Below are 19,096 nucleotides of genomic sequence, written 5' to 3'. Positions count from 1 at the left end.
TTTCACTTTAAAATGATATTAGTGGAAAGGAATTGGAAAACTGTACTGTTTGTCCTCTAGCCAAACAATGTAAATTATAGTTCCCTACTAGCACTACTAAGTCCACTAGTATAATTCATCTTATTCACTTAGATGTCTGGGACCTTATAAGATTCCAATCTATGATAGAAACCAGTATTTTCTTACTATTGTTGATGACTTTAGTAGGTATACGTGGGTCTGCTTGATACAGTCAAAGTGTGAAGTTTATGTTGTTTTGAAGAATTTCATTTCTGTAATAAAAACTCAGTTTGATGTGAATATCAAGATTCTGAGAAATGACAATGGTACAAAGTTTTTCAATTCCAAATGTAATGAATTGCTCTACTCATTTGGCATTATTCATCAAAGCAGTTGTTCATATACGTATCAACAAAATGGGACTGTGGAGAGAAAACACAGACACATTATGGAGGTAGCTAGAGCCTTAAGATTTCAGAGTGGTATGCCTATTAAATTTTGGGCTGAGTGCGTTAGAACAACAGTCTACTTGATCAATAAGCTATATACACAGGTCCTAGAAAGGCAATACTCCTTATACTATGTTATATGGGAAAGTACCAAACATAGATCATCTAAGAGTGTTTGGGTGTCAATGTTATGCTAGCATATTTCCCAGAAGGGACAAGTTTGCAGCTCGAGCATTAAGGGCAATGTTTATTGGGTATTCTGAAACTTAGAAGGGTTATAAATTATATGATCTTGAAATATTTTTTCAGTAGAGATGTCAAGTTTCATGAATATATATTTCCCTTCAAATACAACTCTCTTGATGATAAGGAACTCGTTCTATAGCTCTCAGAAAATGCTCAATTCCCAGAACCATTATCCACTCCAACTTATAGTGAGCAAAATACACCAGCATCCCCTGCCATTGCACCAGAACCTCATCCAAATTCTCCTGAACCTCATGAACCTTCTACAACAGATACCAACACAACCTCTGCAGAAGAGGATTCAATTCCAGACAATGAAGAGATTCCTGGTCCTTTACTACCTCAGCAGGTTGATACAGCTAGTTCTTCACCTTCTCAGCCACCTTCTCCACCAGCAGTGATTTCTTCAAGACCATAAAGACATGCAGGATCTCCAATTTGGCTCAAGGACTACATCATTGCAGGCAACCTACCAGGAAAGAGCAAATATAATATCTCCAATCATGTCACTTATGATCATTTATCTCTAACATATCAGTTCTACTTGAAGTCCTTCTCAGTTGTCATTGAACCAAAGACCTACAAGGAAGTTGCAGCGGATCAGAATTGGGTTCATGTAATGGAACAGAAAATCAAGGCTCTTGAAGATAATCACTCCTGGGAGATAGTAAATCTGCCTGCTGACAAACAAGTTATAGGCTCTAAATGGGTCTACAAAGTTAAACATAAAGCTAATAGTGAGATAGACATGTACAAAGCAAGATTAGTGGCTAAAGGCTACACTCAACAAGAGGGTCTTGACTACCATGAAACACCTATAGCAAAAATGTGACAGTGAGGGCAGTCATTGGTGTTGCATCATCCGAAGGATGGCCTTTTTCCAAATGGACGTCAACAATGCCTTTCTCCAAGGTGATATATTTGAGGGAGTCTACATGCAGCTTTCGCGAGGATTTCACAGCCAGGGGGAGTCCAAAGTATGCAAGTTACTAAAATCCTTGTATGGCTTGAAACAAGCCTCAAGACAATGGAATATAAAGTTGACATATGCACTTCTTCAACCTGGTTTTATGCAAAGCAGTTATGATCACTCCCTATTCACAAAGAAAAGAAAAAAAGACATTATAGTTGTTTTGGTATATGTTGATGATCTTCTATTAACAGGAAGTAGTAACAGTCTCATTGAAGAGGCAAAGGCAACATTACACAGGAACTTCAAAATGAAGGATCTAGGTGAGCTCAGATACTTCTTAGGAATTGAAGTGATGAGATCAGATAAAGGCATTCTCAAGTGATGAGATCGGATAAAGGCATTCTCCTAAACCAAAGAAAGTACGTATTGGAGCTGGTTCCAGAGGTTAGGTTGAGTGGCTGCAAGGCAGTCTCAACACCTATGGAGCAAAATCACAAACTTACTACTGTTGAGTATGACAAATATGTTGGTAATATTGGAGATACTCTGCTGGAAGATACATGTAGTTATCATAAACTAATTGGTAAACTGCTATATATGACAATTACAAGGCCGGACATATGATTTGCAGTCCAAGCACTGAGCCAGTTTATGCAATCTCCCAAGGAGTCCAATATGGAAGCATCATTAAGAGTGGTCAGATACATCTAAGGAAGCCTTGTACTAGGAATCATTTTGAGCAGTGGACAAACCAATACTCTCACAGCATACTGTGATTCAGACTGGGCAGCATGCCCAAATACAAGAAAATATGTCAGAGGTTATGTGGTTAAACTGGGAGACTCATTGTTATCTTGGAAGTCAAAAAAACAACAAAAAGTAAGTAGAAGCTCTACAAAGGTAGAATACAAAAGCATGGCAGCAGCTGTTGCATAAGCAATATAGATGACAGGCTTAGTAAAGGAGCTAGGCTACAATGTAAAAGAACCTGTACACCTACATTGTGATAGCAAAACAACTGTACAAATAACTTCCAATCCAATCTTTCATGAGAGAACCAAACATATAGAGATAAATTACCATTTTGTCAGGGAAAGAATAAAACAAGGGTTGATCAAGACAGTGTATATACCCACAAAACAACAACTTACAGACTTAATGACTAAAGGACTGGGGACAGCTCAACATGAGTTGTTATTTCCAAGCTAAGAGTGCTGAATGTTTTCCACCCTCCAGCTTGAGGGGGAGTATCAACATAGCTAGATGGATAACTCAGTTAATATGAGTGAGGTGTCAATTTGTAATTAGTTAAAACTAGAAAGAGCTAAAAGTAGAAGTTTGTTAGAAGGCAGTTAATGCACTTCTCTTCTATATAGCAAGCTCCCTTCTTGTATTAGAAAATAGAGCAATAAGAATGACTTTCTCTTTACTTCTTCTGTCTCTTTCGAATATTCTTAGCTTCTGAGTCGGTGTGCACTGATTTGCATGTCATACCATAGAACCTCCATTTATGATTGATCCTTACCTTTGTCCAGCTCAACTTAACAAAAACACATCGATTCGCTTGTTGCTAGGAAAAAAAGGGAAAAGTTTGTTCACTATATTTTCAAGTGCACCAACGATCACCTAAGACTACGCATTTAGAGAACCCAATAATTAGACAGTACAAAATATAAGACATAATTTTGATAGGAGTATTAAGTTTTTTTTTCTAAGAAGAAATTATTTTTATACGTGAATCCGCAATATCATTTCTCTTATGGTAGACTAAAGAGCCATGACATTTGCATAGCTTGAGGTTGGGCAGTATATACAAGGTATGTGAGGCTATCTTTTTCTTGCTTTTACATGACTCTGATTGTACATAACATAAACAAAAGACCTTCCAAAGATACTCCACTCTTAGAAGCTAGCAATACTTACATTGTTTTCCTTCATATGGAATGATGTTGATGTTGCTTCTCTTCGTCTTATGTTATCAAATGTTTTTGGTATTTCTTCATTCTTATAAGATTCATGATAAAGAGTTCGCTCTAATAACGTATACGAAGGTTACCGACCATATGTCACTCCGAAAGATTCAGAATGCTATTACATGAGTCCAGCATGCATTATATATATAGACAAAATGACCTTCGAACGACTTAAACTTGTAGCCATTTTTCAACCTGGTAAAGGAACTTACGTGTTTCCCATTTGAACACCGTAATTTGATAAAAATACAAAAAATAAGCACCTCAAACTGATCGTGTGCCTCAATCGCTTAGACATAATTGATACATCACGTTGTTCGCCAATTATTATTTGACATGTATAATTTGTGGGTCCTAATCTTTATTTAACCATTTTATTAAAGTTTCTAGGATTTTTTTTTTTGTTTCTTCTTCCTCGGGTGGCCACTAGCACCTTCCACCATGAACACCTCCTTCCTCTACTCTAAAACCCCCTAAATAAATTACAAAAATCAGTGAAAAATCATTAACTAAACAAATCATTAACTGAAGGTCTTGCATGAGTATTCCCATCAATATCACAATTCCGATTATATTTCGCCGAAAATTTCTGCAAAGTATTGTTAGCCCTCTGGTTCCTTCTCATTCAGCAAAAATTCAATTTTTTTGTTATATTCCCCTCTGAGACAGATCCTGAATTCCTTGAAATTGGATTAGCCAATGTTCATAGTTTTACCAGCACCAGCAAGCTCGCCGGAGTGATTTCTATGATTGGGCAAATTTCAAACCTTCTCTACCCAATAAAAAAAGATCCCCAGCATGGCTATTCCGACCAACCCCTATACTTCTTTCCTCAATTTTGCATTCGCCGGCGTCCGTGTTCCGCCCGCCCCCTTTGGCGATCCGTTTGTCATAGAAAAAGTGTGCTCTAGATGCTAATGGTTGAAAATGATGTTTGGGTTAGCAATGATGAAAGAGGTGATGATGGTGATTTTGAATGTGGTGTTTGAGTAGGAGGAAAGGAATAGAGGAAAATTTTGGAGAAGATTAAGGAATGATGGGAAGATGACACCTGAGAACGAGGGGGATGATGAAGGAATGAGGGGCAGATGATGGCGGGGGGGGGGGGGGGGGGGCTTTTTCCTTATTTTTTAATTTTATTTTTTTGCTTTTACTTCACTCTATTTATTATTTGTAATTTAGTATTTTTTTTTCTCTCGTACCAGTGTATACGCGCGCTTCACAAACGTGATTAGCACATATTTTTGCCACGTCAATTACATTACTGCAACGTAATCATGGTGTTCATGGTAATCATGGTAATCATGGTGTTCACGTCAATTACATCATGGTGTTCACGTCAATTTTAAAATTGTGCAAATGAATGAGTTAAAGTGTTCAAACCGGAAACGCATAAGTTCCTTTACCGGGTTAAAAAAACGGGTGCAAGTTTAAGTGACCCGAAGGCTATTTTGCCTTATATAGATGTACCTCTTTTACTCTATCGAGCCGCGCTATAATCGATCATGTACGACACCTATTGTGCAACCACTGATCAGTTAGATTTTACCGAGCTCCAAGTGGCCGGGTACAACTCTACCGAGCCAAGTCTTATGATGGCTATAATAGTGAGAACTGCAGAAGCCGATGATATTTGACCATTATCATTCCTATTGTGTCACTTGCATTAAATTATAGCTTTATGCTATTTCATTTAACAAGAAACGTTTCTCAAGTTTTCAAAAGTTGACAAATTCGTCCACCGTCTTATTTTTCCCGTCCAACATTTTCAGCTAAGTTCTCATTCAGTTCTTTGATAGAAGAAATGAAACCAAAAGTCGTCACAGTAACAGTGAGGAAGCAACGTCAGATAAAACTAAAAAACACAACACGATGACCTTTGCGTCAACTTACAAAAACTTATTCCTTGGCAGCACAGGGAAGAAATGGGAAGTGGAACGTACATCATACTCTTAAGCGTGGTTAAAAATGAGTACGGATATGAAAACATATCCTTACACTACACGCATTGCAGGATAAATAATTTTCAAAGCATCTTGAATTCCTTCAGTTTTTGCAATACTGTAGGTTTAAACTGAAACACATTTTGAAACCACCACATAGAAACCTTGGACGAGGGAGGAAAGGCAGATAAGGTCAAGGATCTAATGTGAAATTTTCACGATAAGCAAAAGCTAAACCCAAGCAAACACTGTAATCCCCACTACTAGATTTTATAAACAGAAGACTGGAAAATGAATAAACAAAAATAATAATGAGCAGACATACTAACATGATCAACGCAAACTAAAATACCAATCGCTAGGTAGGAGTTCCTTCAGCTGCTAAGGGCAAAAAAACAAACAAACTACTGCTGCTTGCACTCTGGAGGACGTTCCCCCTGCTGACCTTCTCCAACTTGTGCTTTCGACCTCTTCTACATTTTTATCAAATAAATACAAAGTCACGTACTAAAGAAAATGGAAGGCGATTTATGAAATCACCTAAAATAACTGCCATCATAGCTGCTCATTCCACCTTTAGTGCTGAAGACTACAAGGACAATCGAATAAATCATATGGACAGATACAAGAAAAAGATCAGCGAAAAAATAAGGGAAATAATATTATCACTTTGTAGAAGCAGGCCAAAACAAATTTTTACCTTCTTTTTGCTCTTCTCCTCTTCTTCATCATCCTCATCTTCTTCATCCTCATCATCTTCATCATCATCATCATCATCATCATCATCATCATCTTCAATATCTTCAAATTCATCCCCTTCAGCAGCCTCACCAGTAAACCATGACACAGCATGGGGGATGATTTTGTCCCGAATTGTCGAGCTGCAAACATGGAAGCCCCAAAAAAAACATCAGATTCACTCTTTCAATTCATAGAAGATGTAAAAGCTGTTGAGACCAAGTTCAAAGCAAATCCGGACATCAATTCAAAAGGAATCCCAAAGCTATGAGGAAAGCTGCAACTGACCCAATATCGTAATCTTGTTCCATTAGATTCTGAAGTTCTTCAGCCTATCAAGATATATTAGACAAAATCACCAAACAAGAACACAAAACATTCTAAATTACAGCGTAAATGAACAAAATAAAAGTTGTTGAACCTACAGCATCTTCATCTATGTCATCATCATCATCATCTTCAGGTACTTGTGGTGGCTTAAAGAAATTGAAAAAGCTCTCGCAGGTCTCAGTCTTGATTATGGGTTTAGCATTTTTTGACCCCTTCTTTGGCTTCTTTTTTAGGATCTTTTGCGTCAAGCATTTACCAGGACACCAATCAATCTTGGTCCTACAAGACATCCCACATCAAGTAAATAAACAAAAATTAAGATCACAGTATGTAAAACCAAAACTTGTATAAGTCAAAACTTACCCTATGGCCTTCTCCAATATAGGATCATCATCATCAATCATGTGATAGGTTTTGGTCAAGACAGAATTCGTGAAGAAAGGGTTTGTATCAAAGAAGAACTCAAGCTTAAAACCCTTTCGATCATCAATCTTGCACCACTTGATATCCTTGAGGTACTTTAAAGCTTCCTCATCACGCTCTGAGATCTACAGCACCATCATTTGCACTCGGTTAAACAACCGGTATTTTAAACAAGACATATTTATCACATTTGTTATTTACCTCCTCTGCCAATATTTCATTAGTCTTCATTGCAGTCAACCAGAAGTTGGGAACACCTTTCTCTGCACCAAAATGTGACACCATGAAAAATCAAAGCACATGGCAAGATCAATCTGCATGGACGGATGATCCTCATAAAAAAAATGCATGGGTGAAAGAAAATATCCATTTACCATTTCCAGCCTCTTTATCCTCTTCCTGGTTCATCGGGGCTTCATTAACACCCTCCACTTCGACAACCCCATTTACTATTTCATATCTCTGTAACACATCCACAAAATCATAAAACATGGGAGGATAACAAAACACATCTCATTTCCTCTTTTTTTTTTCTTTTTTTTTTGTGTGTGTGTGTGTGTGTGGGGGGGGGGGGGGGGGGGAATTTCAATTGCACCATGCAAACATGGAATGGCTTGGAATTATTTGTCTCACCTTTGTATATAAAGGTTCATACAGCTTCTGGTATTTAGCTTCCAGTGCAGCCCTCTCCTCGAAAAAATGTGATTCCAGCTCATCGTGTTGGCTCTATATTTAGAAGATCATGTTAAGCCTTTTTCTTCCATTTACAGGAAGAGCAATTGGAATTCACAAGCATATTAGTATGCCAGCATAAAGTAAAAAAGCTAATCCACTATCAAAAAATTTCCCGGTTGCAGAAAATGAGAATGGATCCCTCAATTAATCATAAAATTAAGAAATTGTTCCTCTGAGAGCATATTGCTCCAAGTTAAGCATTACTGGCAAAGAAATTAGGCATTGCGGAATAAGTGGGCTAGGTCGTCACAAGTATAGCACATTTGTCATGCAAGCAACATTGGCATCTTCATCATGTCACTTTGTCTTGCTTCAATTTAAATGTAAATAGAAAAAATCATGCATGACTAGTAGCACACCAAGTTTTTCATTGTTATCTGTCACAGACATCCCTATTAACCTGCATTAAATTATATTGTGGAGTGTCCCCTTTTTGAAATATTCAATCCTTTTAAGACCTAAAATATGGCTAGTGAAATAACGACTCTATAATCGCATAGATATCCAAGGTGCTTTTTTTTTTGACAAGGTAAAGGTTTCATTAAATAAGTACCAAGATGAAGATGGTACACAAAAGCACAATAGTTATCCATGGTGCTATCTTAATGTATTTGTCAGATACTATTTGGAACTAGATTGATAATGCATTATCCCACGGTGGAAACATCTCTTCTTAAGCTTCAAGATTCCCATGGTAAACATAGGCAATAAGTTAGAAAGTTCAACATAACTAAAAAGAGAGAAAGGAGGCTAAACGATTGTTTGGGGGGGGGGGTACAGATGAAACAACTCAGCAACAACCCCACTTTATTTCCAAATGCCAATATAGGGCATGGAAAGGGACAATTTTGAACTTCCAAACAGGGGCAGAGGTAGCGTTTAAGTTACGGGTTCGGCAGAATCTAGTAGCTTTTGCCAGACCCTCTATTTGTATTAAAAAAAAAATACACTTAGTATGTAGAAGTAATTTATCCAAAACCCTGTAAGCTGCATTTTCTTATATCCAGAACCCATAAACTCAAAATCATGGCTTCGCCTTTGCTTCCAAAAACACAACATTAGTTTTCAGAAAATAGTTGCGTCAAAGAAACCTACCAACATCACTAAATCACATTCTTCATGAAATCTATCAACCAGGACATTACAATTCGAACTGTAAATTGAATCAGGAAGCAACTTTAACTCGGGATAGGACCCACAAAACTACCATAAATAGGATTATTTAATTTTCTTAATGCATCCATATGCCAAATGCATATTCTTTGAAAAAGAAGAAGCAAGTATAAAATCCAGAACATCTCAGCGATGAATAAACGCACCTGAAGCTCTCTTAAAACATCTACACGCTTCCTAACTTGTGGCGTCAAAGTTTCGAGTATATCCGAATGCTGCCCAGCCAAATTCTGAAGCTTATTCTACACATTTCACATAGAAGAGGCAAAGATAAAACAGTTGGGCGTATTAAATTAAGAATATGTGAAACAAATAAAAAGTAAAAAACAAAAAGTAACCTTGAGCGCATTCACCAAGCCAGCACGATCTTCGGCACTCAAAGCTATACACAAACAACAGATACAATAACAAAATGATAGGAATCAATTACTTCGTCCAAAAAAAAGAGAGGAATCAATTAAAAAGCGAATTGGCTTAGGGGAAAGATTAGGGATTTTACCGGCGGCAGCGGCGGGGAGAGAAGCGCCGAGATCGGACATGTCGAAGTGATCTTTATTGGAATTACTCATAGTGGGACGGATTAGAAACCCTAGCTGGAAAAAGATTGAATAATTTCAATAGGCGTTTTGAAGTGAGAGAAGCAAAGGGGGGAGAAGGAGGGAAATGGTAAGGGTTTTTGGTGCGAGCAGTTTTGATTGGTATAAATAAATTCCAAAGTTTATAAAGCCACCTCGGGCGGTGCCCCGCTCGTGCGTCTCAACTCTCAAGTGGGTCATCGGATATTCCCTTCTTTTTTCTTTTTTTACTATATTAATCATTGGATATTTGAAATTCTTGAAAAAATACTCGGACAATAAGACTAATGCAAATTCGTATAGCATAATGTTTGTAAGGAAAAAAGCTTTTCTATTAACAAAATTTCCATTTTTAAGATCGTATTAAACTTTAACTCTGTGTATAGTAAATGTTCGTTGAAAAAAGACATTTTTTGTTAAAAGAAAAATCATTTTCAAGATTATATTGAATTTTGATTCAATGCACCTCTTGCTCATACAATATTAGAATAGCAATAAGAAAATATAGTAGAAAACTTACTCATATACGATGTTTACTTTAAATAATATTAGTTAAAATATTTAAGTCTATATTCTAGTAAAACTATATAATAAAAATTAATTATAGTTAAGTAATAAATGCGTATGTAAAAGACATATATCATATGTTTATTGATTTAATATAAATATGAGTAAATTTTTACTCAAGGTAGTGAAATTTATTTTTCGAACTCCTCTGACAAAATTTTCCGAGGTTTATAAATAAGATAACTTTAACACTAATACAACGACAATTCGCAAAATTAACTCACTCTAACACATGTACTAGCAAGACTATTGAATTTTTAAAAAATAAACAAAACATATATTTTAATCTTAACATTACAATTTGGAGTCATTTGATTGAGCTTTGTGTAGATTTAATCTTCTCATAAAAACCCATATTCTTTTATATAATATTTGATTATTACTTCAGTCTTCCTAATAAATAATACATACATACATTTTGTGAAAATTATGCTTTATTTTATGTGACATAAAAAATGGAATATGAATGCGGACACAAATAATACATGGATTAAAAACACGACAAAGCTAACCCTTTAGTAAGCAAACTTTTTTTTTTTTTGGTTCTTTCAAAAAGTACACATTGTATACCATTTTATGTTATATCGAGCTAAACATTTAACAAGATTTTTTTTGCATCACTTTTTTGCATTATAATACTGCATTATTGATTATTTGTTTATAAACCAAATTACAGAGCAAAGTCACAGGACATGGACCAATAGGGCAAAAAATAAATACTACTTATTTGCACTTGGTGATTATATGCAATCAAATAACATAGCCTTAGCACATAAAAAATAGGCAAAAAGACCTTCTCGCCAATTGAACTTGCACCCAATTGTCATGCCGGTAAATAAACTTTCAAAATTCCTATATAAACACTTCAACCTGAGAATAAGTTAACTAATAAACACATCCGACAGTTGAATCATAGCGCGTGCATTACAATTTCTCAAACGTGGCAATCCGGTCACCAATATCGAATTAAAACATGTCACGTGTAAGTCGTGAAAACACACTAAGTACCAACTATTTGCTATTCCTTTTTTGACCTAAAGACCATAAAACACTCAAAAGTAATTTTATTTTCAGTCGTCTCACTCTTATAGAACTCTACATTTTCGATCGTCTGCTCAAATGGAGTGAATGATTGTCATGGGATTTTCCACCAATTAGATCATCTACATATTGTGTTTATTTTTCTTTCAAATCGGTCCCAAACCAGGAATCTGGGTGTTTCGTGTACCGTTATTTTCTCCTTCACCAGAAACGTAGAAGTCATTCAAGGTTCGATTGTAGTCTTTAATGAAATTTCTGATTATTTTCTTGTGTTTTAATGTGTTATTGAAGGTGGTAATGATAGATATGTTTTGTATGCATGCAATAATTCTTTCGTTATTAGGGTTTAAAATTAGAATTTTTTGGAATAACACACTAGATTCTTATTTTTTTCTCTGAACTTTGTTAGTTCCATGGCTGATTTGACATATAGTGTTACAAAATTAGGGCTTTTTATCATATAAAAAAAATTATCTCTTAAAGTGATAAAGTTAGGGTTCTTTCCCCGGATTTGCTTGTTTTTTTTCAAAGACATGTTTAGACAATATTGTCTTTTTATTTTGAATATTTTACCGATTTGGACTTATCTTATCTTATTTTCATAGGCGTAGGGAGGCAGGATGGTTGTTTTTGTGATATTACAATTTCACCATCAGGGACAATTGGTAGTTGGCTCATTAATGAGATGTGAAAATGATATAACATGGCCTACTATTGTAACTGATGACACAGATGAACTACTTGTTATTCAATTCAACAAACGGACAAATGATATGGGGTACTTAGGTGTGGAGAAATTTGCATGCCAAGAAAAAAGGGAGCATTTCGATTTATTAAGTATGGTGTTGATGTGTTAGAATTCTTCAAAGACCTTCGTGATGGGGATTTTATTGATGTTTATTTATGTCACACTGTTAATATACCATGCGTTGATATTGAATTGGATGAAATATTAAGTAGTGATGTGGTCCCCAGTGATATTCCATATGAACAAACAGTTGGCTATAGTGAAGTGCCACAAAGGCAAACAAGTAGAGCTAATGCTAGGCAACAAACTCACCTACCAATAATATAAATAGTGGTTGTTTCTCTTAGGGGAAGGGTAACGGGAGGGCCGCTGATATAGAATAGTCTACTAAGAATGAAGGGAGTTCTACAACTTTCATCTAGTCACAGATTTAGATTGTGATGAATTTGAGAGTAATTATGAGAGTGATGATGCTCAATATGAGGGTATTTCTGCTGATGAGAATATAGACTAGTCACTTTATGATGTTGTTGATGATGTTGTTGGAGAGACAAGTGATATAGAAACTGACCTTGTTGTTACTAGACAAAGTAAAGTAAATCAGAAGAACTGGAACGAGAGATTCTAGTGATGTTAATGTAGATGAGCTACCTAGTGACCCAGTAGGCATTGACCCTAAATTTAAAGACATTTATAAGGACAAGACTGCTAAATATGCTGGCAAATTGGGATGGGATGGCCATTACCTAGACAGGTTAGATCCAGGGAGTAAGGATAGTACTAATGATGATGTAGATGCAGATGATAAGGTACAGAAGCTTCTTCCAAGAAGATACAGTAGAAAGGTTTACTTTGACCCTAACTGTAAGAAAAATATTTTTCAACTATAATGGTCTTTGAAAATGTTAGAAAATTTAGATCTACTTTACAAGACTATGTTATACAGAGGAGTGTTCAGTTAAAGTTGAGGCCAAATGAGAGGAATAGGTTCAGGTCAACATGTTGAACTCTAGTAGATATAGATGGCATATTTTAGGCAGTTTACATGGACACACATAGAACTTCATTGTTAACTACTACCCTGTTTATTCATGCTTCCCAGTCACACATAACAAGCTTGCTAGCACAGCTTGAATAGTTAAACATTACAAAGATAAGATCATTAATCAGCCTAACATAAAGCTCGAGAAGTTGGAAGAGTTGATAAGGATTACGCATAGTGTGCATGTAGGAAAAACAATATGTGCCAGGGCTAGACAGAAGGTAATGGGTAAGTATTTAGGTGATTACAAATAAAGTTTGCTAGAATTTATTATTATGCTGACATGATAAGAACTATTAACCCTGACAACACTGTTGTGGTGAGGACTTCCAAAGAAATAGAACCTGGTAAAGAGATCTTTGTAGGGATATACATTTGTTTACGTGCTTTGAAAATATGTTGGTTAGAAGGGTGTAGAAATATAATTGGCTTTGATGGTGCATTTTTTAAAGGGGTGTATAAAGGTGAGTTATTGGCATGCATTGCTAAGGATGGTACTAAACATATGTACCTTGTTGCTTGGCCAGTGGTTGAGAAAGAGACCAAGAACAATTGGTCGTGTTTATTTAGGTATCTAATGGAAGACTTGAAACTGACAAAATCTGAATGTGAAGGACTAAATATTATGTCTAATATGCAAAAGGTATGTGTATTATTTTAATCTCATTTTTTTACTTTAATACTTAAGCTTGCATTATATGAACTCTAACAACGTATTTTTATTGATCAAGGGACTTGTTCAAGCTGTATCTGAATTGATGCCAGATGATGAGCATAGAATATGTGCAAGGCGCATATGGAGAAACTGGAAGAAAACCTAGAGTGCCGAGGAAAGAAGGAAGAAACTTTGGGGTTGTGCAAGAGCTTCATTTGAAGCATTTCTGAAGGTTAAACTAAATGAGTTGGTATAATTTGGTGGCAATAAGATAATAGAAAAACTTGCTTAGATATCCCAAACAATCATGGTACATGGCCTTTTTTAAAAACTGTAGTAAGTATGATGTTGTGGAGAACAACATGTGTGAGACTTTCAATAGTTGGATACTTACTTCTAGGCACAAGTCAATCATAACCATTTTGGAAGAGATCTGAGTGAAGGTAATAGGGATGATGACCAGTATGAGAGAATTTGCTATAAAGCGGAATTCTGATATATCTCATATGGCAATAGGGTACATTGAAGATAAATCTGTAAGAGTCACCAAACATGAATATAAATGGAATGGGGACACTGGATCTAATATCCAAGACGGAATTTACAAATACATAGTTGATTTTGAAAAGAACGAGTGCTCGTGTAGAATGTGGTAGCTGGAAGGCATACCCCTCTCCCATACACTTTGTGTAATATTATTTAAAAGGTATAACACTGTTGACTATGTTGAGCACTTGTATAAGAAGGAAACATACCTCAAGGCATTCAATTATTATATTCAACCTATAACCAACATGGAATATGTGGCCTCTAACTCAGAACCCCAAAGTTGAGCCTCATGTAATTACTAAGATGCCTGGTATACCTAAGAAACATAGAAGGAAGACTCAAGATGAACCTATAAAGAAATTTGGTAAGAGATCAAGGAAGGGGACACTAATGACATATTCTCATTGCAAGACAGTAGGGCATAACAAGAAAGGATGTGAGATCATAGTAATAAATAAATACTCCTTATGCTTTAAGTGTTTTTTAGTCTTTTCCTGTATTTTTTATATTCTGAATGTTTTAGAAAGGGCAAAATTCAACTGTTGGTGCTAGGAGTAGTACTACAAATGCCCAGGCTACTACAGCTGCATCAGGAGGTCATTCTGGTACTACTGCTGGTGGTGGATATGCATCACAACAATATGGTACTACTGCAATAGCTAGATGTGCAACATAAAGAAATTCTTGAACTATTGTTGATGGTGGATCAGGAATACAACAATCTGGAACAACAAAAGAAAGATCAAATGATTCCTCAACAAATTCTTAGAACTTTAGGTGGAAGGCCTAAGACTGTTGGTTTTGGAATACTGTTTAGTGAATCAGGGACAGTCATATAGAGGGTAAGTATGTGAAATTCTATCCAACTGTTGTGTCTAATTACTATATTAAATTCTGAAATTATATTTCTATTTGAATGTAGTTTGGGTTAAGGGACAAAGTCACCCATGATCCTAGGCAAATAATTGATTTTAGCCAGACTAATATTGATCTTGGATACAAAGCACCTGGACTAAGGTGGAAAGGAACAAATGCAGTAACACAAAGGTAGCTTCAACAACAGGCTAGAAGGAGACAAACTCAAGCAACCCTAAGCCAATCTGGAGCTCATTCTTCAAATCAGCCAAACTTGAGCCAATCTCAGTCCAATTTCAACAATCTCAACTATAATGATTTGAAGAAATGTTTCTTTTTGTGAAAGTTTAAATCTGTTAGTATCAGAACTTATTTGTAGGTTATTTTGTGGAAGATTTAGTCTGAAATATTTAGAACTTAGTTAATGAATGTTGTTTTGGTTTGGTTTAGGCACAATAGTAAACTGCTTTATGCTAGTGTGTAAATTTGATGGTCTACTTTTGACAATCAAGATGATTATTTTGAACTTGTCTAATACATGTTCAGATGTTAATGCAAAGCATCACTTTTCATTTGCAACAAAAAAATTTGTATACTTGACATTGTCATTGTTTGTTAAGAATAAACATACAATATAAAGATCATAAGCTCAGAATAACACTACAAAGAGCAGTACAACAGCAACAAACGCAAATACATATTGTTTTTCCCTATTCCTTCACTGCTCATTGACACAAATTCTTGATAGCAGTCTCGAAATCACTTGTTTTTAATGATCTAGAAGAGGTGGATCAACCCACCTGAAAAAATTACAGCAACTACTTGTAGGCCAAGGAGGAAGAAGAAGCCCTCTAAATAGATGGGCGCTTGGGTTTATTTCCTTGAGCATTGAATAAAGCTCATTCACACTTCTGCGAGGCGTGACTTACACGCACAACAACTGACTAGGAATAACTGATGCTATATAGATTGAGTCAACGGTCAGAGGTATTTATTAGTTTACTTATGCTCAAATTAAAGTGTTCACGTGAAAATTTTGAAAATTTATTTACCGGCATGTCAATCAGGTACAATTTTAAGTGCCTAAGAGGCCATTTGTCCTAAAAATTAAAGTGTGAAAAATGTGGGATGCTAGTAAACTTTTACCAAAAGGGGAAAAATGCCTATACAACTACTCCAAAGCGCGAGATATTTCCCTTAAATGCAACCTTCACTTCTATCTCTTGGCGCGGCAGCAATTTTCCTATCTCCACCATACGAAAAAGGGCGCAAAGCTGCTAGGATTTTTGCAATTACAAAGACTTTCGACCTCCAATTACTCTCATCGCTATTCAATTCCGTCTAATAAATCCATAAGCTAGCTTCGCCTCTGTTACTGCATGTCAAGATTTTGTTAGGGTTTAGATGAAAAGTGTGGAACCACAGGGAAAACGTTATAGGTTGTAGTCGAAAATAATCTCGTATTTATTTGCAGGTATATCTATAGATAGAGAAACAATAGGAACAAAATGGATTATGATGTAGCTGAACAAAATGATGGTAACTATCAACCACTAGAGCCATATTCAGAAACCCGTGGAGATAATAGTGCAGGCCATGAATTAAAGCATTCAATCGATGATTCTTCTGCAGGGTTAGTTTGTAGCTTAGTACTTAGTTTTGTAGCTTCTAGTTTTGGATCTTTAGGGTTTAGATGATGGCGAAACGCATAAGGCCATGCCGAAAGTATTGTAACTTTGCTGGTTTTGCTTGTTGTTAGAAAGCTTTTTGTTGGAGGCATTGCTTGGGAGACCAATGAAGGTAATCTAATTTCTGATTCTGATGTCCTTAGTGGTGCACCAATGTTATAAAAAACCTAAATCCGCCTCTGCCTCTGATACAATAATTTAGTTTCGTGAGTTAGTTATCTCATTTCTTATGTATTTGCCTGGTTTTGGGTGAATCTATAGTTTATTCAAATGATTTTAAAAAAACTGTTGCGTTGTTGTAAGAATGCACTTTCAAATAGTTTATGTTTAACATATGTATATTGTGTCCGCTTTGTCTTTATTTCTTACTCTTAAATCCAACTCTCAGCTCGATACTTATTTTATACATGTTATTGTTCCAGAATCTTTTAGGAAATATTTCAGCAGGTTTGGAGAGACAACTGACTGTGTAATAATGATGGATAAGGTCTCTGGACGGCCGCGAGGATTTGGATTTGTAACATTTGCTAACCCAGAAGTTGTGAATAAGGTTTTAGAGGAAGACCACGTCATAGATGGTAGAACGGTAGGATTTTTGAGTAGGGGTATCTTGTAATGTCATGTTTTCTTTGGTTTATTTGGAATCTAAGTTGCTCGGACACGGTACCCAATACGGGTGCGGATCTAGAGGTCGGATTCTTAGAAATGTAAATTCTAAAAATCGGGGATACGGATCCTAGTACGGATACGGGTGCGGGGATCCGGCTAAAAATAATTCAAAAAAATTAAAAATATAAAAAATGTCTCTAAATTATGAGAATTTTTGTGAAATACCAAAGTATAAATTGTGAAGTGTGGATTTCTTTTTAATTCTCAAGTTGTAGATAAGCAAAGAATTGATTTCTTAGATAATGTATGTTATTTTCTTCAAATTTACCCTAATTTTGGTTCAGACTTCGGGAACCAAATTGTATCTCGTCTCGAATTTTTCGCCCGTTGTGGTCAAAGTACCCAAAATTATTTGGCCAGATCCGGTACGGAACCCATACCCACACCTATACTAGTGTCGTATCGACACGGGTGCGGCACCTAAACTGCCATGTCGAAGCAACTTAGTTTGGAAGTATGTATTTAGTAAATCTACTAGGATTATTGGATCAGGTGGAAGTGAAAAGGACAGTACCTAAGGAGGACATGCAAGTTAAAGGAGCTCCAAAAACAAAGAAATTTTTTGTCGGCGGTCTTCCATTATCTTTAACCGAAGGTAAAATTCAATACGAGTTCTTATTGTCCATGATCTAGAATAGATGTTTTAATCCAGTGATTCATTGCAGATGAGTTGAAGGAATATTTTTATTCTTATGGCTATGTTCTGGAGCACCAAATCATGCTGGACCGCGAGACTGGTCGGTCCCGAGGCTTTGGCTTCGTGACTTTTGATAGTGAACATGCCATTGAAAAAGTTTTAAACAATGGTCGTATGCATGAAATCTGTGGCAAACAAGTAAGTCACGTTGACTCTGTATTAATCATGATTAATTATCTCTATGGTACTTGTGTGAAATGAAATATATACAGCTCTTTGACATTTTGACATCTTCAGGCTGAAATTAAGAGGGCTGAGCCAAAAAGAGCTGGTGCTGAATATGCAAACGGGAGCAGGCAGCATCATGGTGGGAGTGGTTCGAAATCATACATTGGCTTCGGTGGGTCTGAAGGAGGGTTTGGTGGTGGATATGGCGGAACGATGGGTAGAGGGTATGGTGGATATGGCGGACATGGTGGTGGTGGTGGTGGCTATTGTGGTTATGGAAACATTGGAGGAAGTTATGATGGAGGTGTTGCAAGATTTTACTCTGGGTATGGTGGATATGGTTATGGTTTTGGGTTTAGTGGACCTATGTATAGGGCAGGTGTATCCGGAGGCACTAGCTATGTGGCTCCTTGTAGCTATGGTGGTACCACTGGGTATGCTGGCAGTAGAGGATATACAGGCGGTGATAGTAGCTGGTATGGTGGGGCTAAAGGCTCTGTATCTGGCAATGCTAAAGGATATGGTGTTGGTGGTAGCACCGGAGGTGCCAAAGCATATGAGAATGGTGGTGCTGCAAGCAGACGGTTTCATCCCTATCAGAAGTGAGACCTTGCTTACTAGTCTGGAGTTGCAATTGCTTTGTCTACTGCTGGCGGGTGCGAGCTAGGTGTAAAATCTTTGCTGCTGTGTTTGTTTCCTCGTGTGGTTGATCATTTTCAGTTACTTCTTGTCAGCTTATTTTTTGATAAGCCTATGTCCTAGCATATTGGTTTTGGGAGAAGGATAGTATAGTCTTTTGGCTTAACTTTTGCAAGTTGTTTAATCATCTCTGTGTAAGGTCAGGATAGAAGTTACAAACTTTGTTCTTCTGGTGGCACACTCGGATATGATTGCTTCTGCTGACATGGTCTCTTGGTTA

The 19,096-nt window shown here is 36.4% G+C and overlaps 2 protein-coding genes across 4 annotated transcripts; one reads left to right on the top strand and one right to left on the bottom strand.

Annotated features, from left to right (window-relative positions):
* Positions 1 to 5,712: 5,712 nt before the first annotated feature.
* LOC104235059 (nucleosome assembly protein 1;4) lies at positions 5,713 to 9,616 on the bottom strand. Of its 3 annotated transcripts, none has more exons than XM_009788734.2 (12): positions 9,423 to 9,616; positions 9,262 to 9,305; positions 9,070 to 9,165; positions 7,649 to 7,741; positions 7,390 to 7,477; positions 7,217 to 7,278; positions 6,956 to 7,140; positions 6,688 to 6,871; positions 6,551 to 6,594; positions 6,225 to 6,405; positions 6,065 to 6,113; positions 5,713 to 5,997 (listed from the first exon to the last, which is right to left on the bottom strand). In XM_009788734.2, the coding sequence occupies exons 1-11, from the start codon at positions 9,490 to 9,492 to the stop codon at positions 6,090 to 6,092; spliced, it is 1,071 nt and encodes a 356-aa protein (XP_009787036.1). In that variant the 5' UTR covers positions 9,493 to 9,616; the 3' UTR covers positions 5,713 to 5,997; positions 6,065 to 6,089. The 3 variants fall into 3 exon arrangements, with proteins under 3 accessions (XP_009787036.1, XP_009787034.1, XP_009787035.1); XM_009788732.2 differs by having other exon boundaries at positions 6,099 to 6,113; XM_009788733.2 differs by lacking the exon at positions 6,065 to 6,113.
* Positions 9,617 to 16,463: 6,847 nt separating this feature from the next.
* On the top strand, positions 16,464 to 18,783 carry LOC104235060 (heterogeneous nuclear ribonucleoprotein 1-like). Its single transcript, XM_009788735.2, has 6 exons — positions 16,464 to 16,588; positions 16,715 to 16,755; positions 17,066 to 17,229; positions 17,805 to 17,907; positions 17,978 to 18,147; positions 18,247 to 18,783. The coding sequence occupies exons 1-6, from the start codon at positions 16,464 to 16,466 to the stop codon at positions 18,781 to 18,783; spliced, it is 1,140 nt and encodes a 379-aa protein (XP_009787037.1).
* The last annotated feature ends 313 nt before the right edge of the window (positions 18,784 to 19,096 follow it).

Source organism: Nicotiana sylvestris, chromosome 3 (genome assembly GCF_000393655.2).
Source record: "Nicotiana sylvestris chromosome 3, ASM39365v2, whole genome shotgun sequence".
NCBI lineage: Eukaryota > Viridiplantae > Streptophyta > Magnoliopsida > Solanales > Solanaceae > Nicotiana > Nicotiana sylvestris.
Note: the sequence above shows the minus strand (reverse complement) of the source record. Positions and strands in the feature narration are given on the sequence as shown.